The sequence below is a fragment of the Battus philenor genome, unplaced genomic scaffold (genome assembly GCF_028537555.1).
Source record: "Battus philenor isolate CCGP_79_NKW_IND1 unplaced genomic scaffold, ilBatPhil1.0.hap1 SCAF_20, whole genome shotgun sequence".
NCBI classification, from domain to species: domain Eukaryota; kingdom Metazoa; phylum Arthropoda; class Insecta; order Lepidoptera; family Papilionidae; genus Battus; species Battus philenor.
Genome location: NW_027181683.1, coordinates 10,851,762 through 10,860,576, shown reverse-complemented (window position 1 = coordinate 10,860,576; position 8,815 = coordinate 10,851,762). Strand labels below are relative to the sequence as shown.

Here is an 8,815-nt window from a genome sequence, read left to right as displayed (position 1 = left end):
TTGTCTTAATTTAATGGTTTAATTATTATATTAGATTTTTCAAAGCAATGACAGGCATTCTCGGTAACAGTCCCTTTTATACTGCCTCGGCCTTAAGGTGCTCGCGTAGACCGGCAAGAGCAGCGTACGACTTCCACCACAAGGTATCTTATGCCTGCCTACCACCACCATCAGGGGAGTACCGACCTGCAGTGTAAAATCAGACCAGGGCTTCTGCCCACTACCCTTTATATAGAAATATATTTTTCTTCTGTTGTCGGATTCGCTGTTTTATTTTACCTTCACCATCCACAGTGGAAACGGTAGAAGGTGGACAGACGACCTTGTTAAAGTCACCAAAAGTCACTGGAAGCTGGCCATCACCAACTGGTCTTATCGGCTTGAATGACGATGATAATATTTGGCGAGTGATTTATTCAATTTTCAAGATAATTTTTAGATTAAAAACAAAACACATTCCAGAGAAATTCCACATTACAAGAGAGTAGATCTAATTGTAAACATTCCAAAATGCAATGCAACGTGGCTCTCTTTAAGGTAATGCTCAGAGTTACATTAGCCGCAGTACAAGTAAAAATTCCAAATGGTCATTAAAAATGTCGGAAGACTCGGACATAGAAATGAAAACGAAGATCCCAAAGAAGCGTAATAAAAAAATACCAGACAGTCCATCCGAAGAAATGTTAAAATCTAACGAGGAACCAAAAAAGTTGACCACTAGAGTCATGATACACCGGGCGTTAACTGAATTGAAAAGTAGAAAAGGCACATCTTTGTACGCCATTAAAAAGTATATACACGAAAAATTCGACGTGGATGTCTCGAAAATCAACCACGTCATTAAAAACCTCATAAAGAGTGATGTCGAAGCTGGAACCATCACCCAGACAAAAGGCACCGGAGCATCAGGCTCCTTCAAACTCGTCACGGAAAAAAATAAAGTCGATAAAAAGAAACCTCCAAACAAAAACAAGAAAAGTGTTGAAAAAACCAAAAAGCTATCCGAGAAAACTGAACCGAAACCTCAAAAGAAAACAAAAAAGGAAATCAAATCCAGCGATCAAAATGAAAAGAAAACCGAAGAAGTAAACAAGAGTGAAGATAAAACTAAAAAGAAGACAAGTAAAGATTTAAATAAAAAGGAAAAGAAAAAATCTAGATCGTCTATGGCGGTTAAATTTAAAAGAAAAAGTATCGGTTCCATTCTAAAACCGCCGAAAATGAAACCCAAAGCGAAAGCGTAACATATTTCAAATGTAAAAAATATTTATTTTAAAAGTTTTATAAATGTTAAAAATGTATAATCAATAAATAATTAAAAAAAACTCTAATTCATTGAAAAATAATATTATTCCATTTTCAAACTGAGTTAAAGATGGCGGAGGTGAGACAGATTGTTAATGGCTTTTTCCATTCTCTCTTCAATTTCCTTCCTATCCGTATAAAGTTCACTTTCATCCAAATTTAGTCCCCCATACCTTACCTATCATTAAATATCCTGACATCTGTAACCTTGATTTACATCAAGACCTCAACAACAAATTAGAGAGTATCTTAAAAAATAGTATAAATTTTCTCTCGGTGCTTCGAAAGTATGGCCATGTTTTCAAGTTTTTTTTAAATACCCTTTCAATGCCATCTTGTTTTCGGGACAGGGATATATACCCTCCTACTTTAACCTGCTTTACTTCACAATTTCTATAATTCAGCATACATTTAATATACAGCATTCATCCACATTACATTTACGCATCGACTCCCATTGCTCGCCACACTTTCTGTTACACAGTTTTGTTTTGTTTAATTACGTCACCAGCCTGCAACAAAACCGCAAGAAAGTGTGACGGCTCTCCCCCCCTTCCATAAGCGACGTTACTGCAAGCAATGCTCCTATTCATTTCCACTTCGCCAGCCCCTCTAAGCCCTCCATATACGAAACAGCAAGTAATTGCGTGCACCACGGTCTGGTCCACCGCTGGGTCACAGATGCACGAGGGTCTCTCTTTGAGCTTAAACCTATACAGGTACTCCCCCATGTCTCGTTAACATTTGGATCAGACACGTGTCCAGCCTCAACTGTCGCTTGACGAACGAAACGGGGACACTCCTCGTATTCATCACGTTTCCAAGTTTTGAGATCACTAGAGATGGCTCCCAGCAAAATTTGATATCTGAGAATGCTTTGTATCTTGTACGTCATAAGGGAAGTGATAACTCCGGTAAAACGGGTAGGGTGTTCTTTTAGGTTCTTCACAAATCACGGTGTCATAATGCGTGACCTCCTACTCCTTGATTGCAAAAAGAGAGAAAGAGAAGAAAAAAAGACCGCGATATTCCGGATTCCTTTTGGTAAAATTGCAACACGTACCGTTACATAAGGAAAACGAAATGGTCTCTTGTGTTTAGTTTTGGGATTTTGCTGCTTTATAAACGGAAGCGCCTTTTAAGTTTGCTACAAAAAGGTAAACAACTTGAAGCAACACTTGGACATTTGAGGAACGAGGCGAAGGGAGTGATGCGATGAAGGAACGGTAGTAAGAAAAAGAAAAAATTTTAACATGTAAAAAAAAGACAGAACGACAGAAGAGCATGGAAAATATAAAGAAAAGGAGGAAAAAAATAATTAAACGATAGTAAAAGTCCCTGTCCGTAGAATATAGAAACCCCATAAAAGCCCCCAAAAGCGAGTGCCATTAAAAAAACAGAAAAAAAATAAGCAACTCCTGGATCTCTGGCTTTAGGGCAATTTAAAAGCGTTAATTATTATTAAAATGTCAAACATTATATACATATTTACATATTTATATTTTTTTGAGTTTAAAATACATTACTATAAATAAATAAATTTTATAGTACGTTACAATATAATTTATTTACTTTATTATACAGGGTGATTGGTTATATGCATAACAGCTTTAAAGGGGTGAATTTATAGTTTATTTACTGTCTGGTATACTCTATCCAAAATTCAATGGTTTAATAAATAACATAACGATAATTTGGTAAGAAAAGAGGTTTTCAAAATTCGGATTGCTACAAATTAAAACTAAATATTGTTTATTATCTGTCCCTGCAGACTTCGTGTTGCCAGAAGTTGTTGGCGTGTGGAATTCCTTTAGAAGTTTTTTATTTTAATATATTTCAAATTGATCACTTTTAAATTTATTTAAAGCTTTTTCTTGGCAATTGAACTATTTTTTCACGCTTTAAAGCCATTAAAAATGATTGGTTATATCACCTGTGTATTAGTACGGTGTGACAAATGAGTTTTACAAGAGTTTTATTGCGACGTATGTCAAAATGTCATTGGTTTTTCACTGACTTATTACCTTTCACGACTGACAAAACCTCACATAGGTAGTGTGGGACAGAGATAACACTCTACGAAGCCGAAATTAGCCGACGTCTCGTTTATTCTACAACTTCATCTTTGTATCATTGCCATTTGTTTAAAACTCGAAATTTTTTATTTACATTTATATTTTTATTCAAATATATATTTTTGTTGCTATTTTATGTATATTTTTGTTCCTTTTTTATGTATATTTTTCCCAAATCACACTTTTAATTACAACAATGCCTCGCTTTGCGTCGTTTCGTTTTGCGTTATTTTTTTGAAGTTGCGTCTCTGCTTAATTAGTACTAATTTATACTGTGCATCGTTAGATTTTCGATGTTGCTTTGTTTTGGGTTTGAGTCTAATTTTTTTAATATTTTTTAAAAGACGGCAAGACTTTTGTTTCTAGTTTCGCCATGCCATCAAAACTTGGGGATTCTCTTTCTAACTAAAAACAACGCAATTTGAATACAGTTTTGTTTTCACTTTGTTTTGGTAATTTTAGAGTTCAGTTTCAATTATGTAGTGTGTTGTGCTTTCTTTAAAAGAGAATAATAAATTTATATAAATTTTTACGTGTTGTTTCAGGTTTCAAAAAAGGTAAATATTTTTCCAATTTATTTATTGGCAGAGTTATATTATTTTGGTTTTTTTAATCGTTTATTTTGTTCAATTTTCTTTTTAAAAAGCAGTATTTTCGTAACCCTGGAACCTATCTTCGATCTTTACATGGTTTGCTATAGAAAAACTTAATTCACTTTACGTCGTGTTTTTTTGGAACGTAACCACGACGCAAAGTGAGGTATTGGTGTACTTTTATAGGCAATAACCGGCTATAAAAATTTAGAAATCAAATAACAGGGTCAACCTGTGCTGCACATGTCCTTGAATCGTCTTTTCGGTCTGTAGAAGCCCTCTGCAAGGCATAGGCTTTCTCCAAAGATATCTATAGGGGATATATCATAATCGCTACGCTAGTCAAGCTAGTTGACGATTAGTGTGGTATTGTGGTACGTAGAGGACGCTGCTGCCACACCTCGGAAAACTTAATGTGAACTATAGCAATCCTATACAATTAATGCACAAAGTGTGAATTATATACATATCTTAAAAAGACGCATACGTAATTGGTAGAGTTCTTTACACTAGAATATCTCTACGCGATTGTGAAACACAAAATACTGGACAGCATGTCATTCGTGACTTCGGAGGAAAAGATTCAGTTGTGTTAATTGAATCATGAACATTTTTTTTATGGCTTCATTTAGAAACTAAATGAAGCCATGATTATATTGCAATATAACCAAACCATTTATTTGTAAGTCAAAACTTGAAAAAAAAATGTATTTCTAATCACATTGAAAGATGCTTTACATATAATTATATTTGGCCATCTTTATTTATATGTATTAGATTTAATAAGAGATTTTATCTACACATTATATGTTATATGATTCCTACATATATGTAACGTTGTAGATAGATGATGATTGTAGACAGATTTCAGCCCATATACACTTACTACAAGGTATAGGGCTCCACCATAGATATATACGGGGAGATATACCGTAATTGCTATGCTTGGCAGGAGGGATAGAGATAGCAGTGTGGGTATTATGGTACACAGAGAACGCTACTATTCATCTTCTAGAAACTTATTTATGAGCAATGGCAATTCTTTATATTTAATTGTGAATTATATAAGACGGTATTACGGGTTTACTGGAATCAGGCGTTATTTTGCAGAAGTCCATTCCTAAGTAAGAAAAGGACCAATATTTAGCCACTTCCGCACATGCAGTGGTAGTCGTGCAACAAAGACACCTATGCTCCGTGAAGGGGTGAAACACGTGTTGAGTGTTTTAACAGTGGTAGTTGTGTAATTCGCATTGTTTGCTGCATGCGCATTTATCAGCGGGCTGGCGGGCGGTGCACTTTGTTGCACGACTACCACTGCATGTGCGAAAGTGGCTAAATATTGGTCCTTTACTTACTTGTATTAAGGGAATCAAACCCACGACCTACGATTTAGTTTCAATCCTCTACCATTGATCCACAACCTCGCTATATCTATATAAGAACTTACACCGAGAAGTTATTAACGTTCCTGTCATAGAACATCTATTTCCGGAAATAAGCTTCATAGATTTCCCCAAACACTGGTTGTATCAGATAAGACTTTATCAAAGGCGTCTTCCGACGACTTAAACAAAGTGTATCTGATGCCCTACGAAAAAATTTCAAGAAATGAGATGCGACGGGTGAATGTAATGTAAATGAATGCTGTGATGATGATAGAAAAAATAAGGATTGAAAGAGAGGAAAAAGAGAGGAATTATGAAGGATGAGAGAGATGGTGAAAATAGGAAGGTTTATATCCCCTTCCCAAAAATAAGATGGGGCAATGAAAGGACCTGCGCTAAATTTGACGTCCTTGTTCTCCACTTCAGAACCTGCAGCGCCTCCTGTTCCGCGCACTATAGCTCCCCACTACCACTTTGATTAGACCCAATATGCTTACTACCACGGCGAAAGTGATGCAAAGGTGCAGTCCAAAAAAAAGAGTATTAACCGCGAGTATTAACGGCTGTCTGACAACAGAGCGGATGACACATCCCCCCGTCCCGCCGCGCCCTTACCTAAGGCGCGGTACAGTGGTTTCGGTAGCACTATAAACCAAGATTATTTACGATAAATAAAACCACAATATAGAAATATGTTTTTACTCAATATTTACAGCGAATTGTTGTTTATATAAAAATATACCTACTTAATTCGTACACTCCCATTACGTACTCATAACCACTTAAAGCTAAAGATTTATTACTTAAAATTAATAACAAAAGGAAATGCATGCTATGTAGAAACATGGTAACATATTACGTTAGGTATATATAGGATAACTTCACGCCTTACTATCGTAAAGGGGTTGGTCACAATAGAATCACAGAATCATTGATAAATATACGTGAAAAGATTCACATGCACATATAACGGCTCTGTAATTATGCTATCCACGAAAAGACTCATATAAGCCTATATCTGTATATATATGTATATATGTACTATTTAGTGAACACAAAAATAAATCACTTTATACAGGATGGTTGATAATAGTTGTAAAAGCATTTTTTTCTAGCAAATGACCTACATATTCACACCGTTAAAAGTTTTTACACCTGTAACATATCTGTAGAAAACGAAACTCATACCAGAATTGATGTTAAACCTATCATCCTGTATATAGGATTGTATAGGTATTCTCTTGTATGTTTAAGATATATATCAATATTGTTTGTTATATATCAAGTTTGACATTTGATCTTGTACATTTAGTATAACTATAAATAAGAAAGCAGTGTTCACATTGTACTTTTAAAATAAAACACTCACTGAAAACATACGTCTTTTATGATTCTATAATATAATGGTTTTAGAGGCGTGGCTAAGGTTCGACAGCTATTATTTTAGTTACTTTCAAGATATATACACATGAAATATATATATATATATATGTTCCCCATGGACCCCGTATTTAAACGTGTATTCTATTAAACTTATTAAGAAAGATCAGCAGCCGGTAGATGCGTGGGTAAAGCCGTAAGGGCTATATAGGTGGACTATCATTGTCAAGGTAAGTCGAGTCTCTAGATGCGTGCATCTAAAAACATGTTTATTTTTAAATAATTAAAAACCTTTATCATACGGCCATTATGGTTAAACTTTGGTTCACATATGAATAGACTGTGTCCATTGGCAACGTAAAGGAAGTTCTTTATGACTTTTTAATTATATATATATATATATATATATATATATATATATATATATATATACACACAGAGTGATTGGTTATAAGTGTAAAAGCTCATTTATCAATTAATGTACAGTACACCCTGTTTTATAAATAATAAATAACATAATGTTAATACATTTTAAAATTAATTATTGTTCATCATCTGTCCCTGCAGACTTTGTACTGATAGAAGTTATTCACCTATTTCAGAGTGATAACTTTAAATAGTGTGATGATGTTAGACCTTTTTCCTGACAAACGAACTCTACATTCACCCCTTTAAAGGGTTTATAGCGCCTATAACCAATCATCCTGTATAAATGTTTCTTTTTGAACGATTAAAAACCTTGGCATTATGGTTCAATTTTGCATAACACAATTAATGTACCAATAAACAACGTTAAATAAAGTTTATGTATATACATATATATACACGGTATCTATAGTGTTCCTTAATATAAAATTTGTTCTGTATAATAAAATATGTTTTGAAATGAACATGTAAAATTATTAGTTAATCATAAAGCTATTTATTATAGCAGGTGGCTTATTACACAGCTTATTATTTGGAAATTGATGCTATATGCTATCTAGCTATGCTACATAAATGTCATGGGTTTGACTTGTGACCATGTGTTTAATTATCAGATCAATGATTTATTGATAATTAAATTAATAAAACATAATTTTAACCGTTACATTATTAATGACATTTTTTTCGAACTGTCAACACTTTTCGGGTAATAACTTTCATATATGGCAACACCAGTAATTTTTTTTTAATTTGTTAATGTCATTGACACAGATGTCTACAAGAACTTTGTAACTATGGCTCCAAGACGACCACTTTTGGACAAAGGCCGCCCCCAGAAATGTATTTATAAATATATAGTTTATTTATAAAAGTGTTGGTCCATCGAAATAAAGGAAACATCCCGTCTAATACTCCTCGTTGCCTACAAACGTACATCAAAGTGAAACGTCTCCTAGTTTCGGCTTCATTTGCAAACCTTGTCTTTCGACGACCCATGGAGACATAAGTTTGAAAGTTAAATTGGAACGGAACAGAAGTCCAGGGAGCATAAGATTCTTGACTGAGATGGCCAGTGTGTTGAAAGTCCAACAATAAGGTGGACAGACATTGTAAGTCAATGGTGGAGGCAAGCTTCCAACTGGCCCTATTGTAAACTTATGGGAGAGGCCAGCAATGGACGTCATCACATAAATGATGATGAAGCATTTTTATAACCAAATAAGAAAAGTTTATATACCACGGGTGGCCTAACGCCTTGATAATACGAGCCAATTTTTGAAATTATAACTTTTGTCATTAAATCATTTATCATCATTTAAATATTACAGTAATTTTAAAAAGTTTTGAAACATACGAAACGACAACAATTTTATTTAAATACAAAATATTAAAAGTGTACTCGGTGACATTTATCGCGAGATACAAATTATCCATCAAATATCTGCATGTTGGCCACCTTTGATATTTACCATAGATGTTTGGGAATATAAAAAAAGGTCATACCGAATAATTCGAAAATAAAATGAATACATTTTTAAATGTTAATTTATAAATATAACTATTTAATGATAGCCGAATAATAACTAATGAAAACCTATATAAAATATATTTGTTTAAATTTTTAAAATCAAAATTAACGATTGCTGGC

The 8,815-nt window shown here is 33.9% G+C and overlaps 1 protein-coding gene across 1 annotated transcript; it reads left to right on the top strand.

Moving 5' to 3' along the window:
• The first annotated feature begins 595 nt into the window (after positions 1-595).
• LOC137922906 (histone H1.1, embryonic-like) lies at positions 596-1,334 on the top strand. Its single transcript, XM_068766016.1, has one exon. The coding sequence runs from the start codon at positions 597-599 to the stop codon at positions 1,242-1,244; it is 648 nt and encodes a 215-aa protein (XP_068622117.1). The 5' UTR covers position 596; the 3' UTR covers positions 1,245-1,334.
• The last annotated feature ends 7,481 nt before the right edge of the window (positions 1,335-8,815 follow it).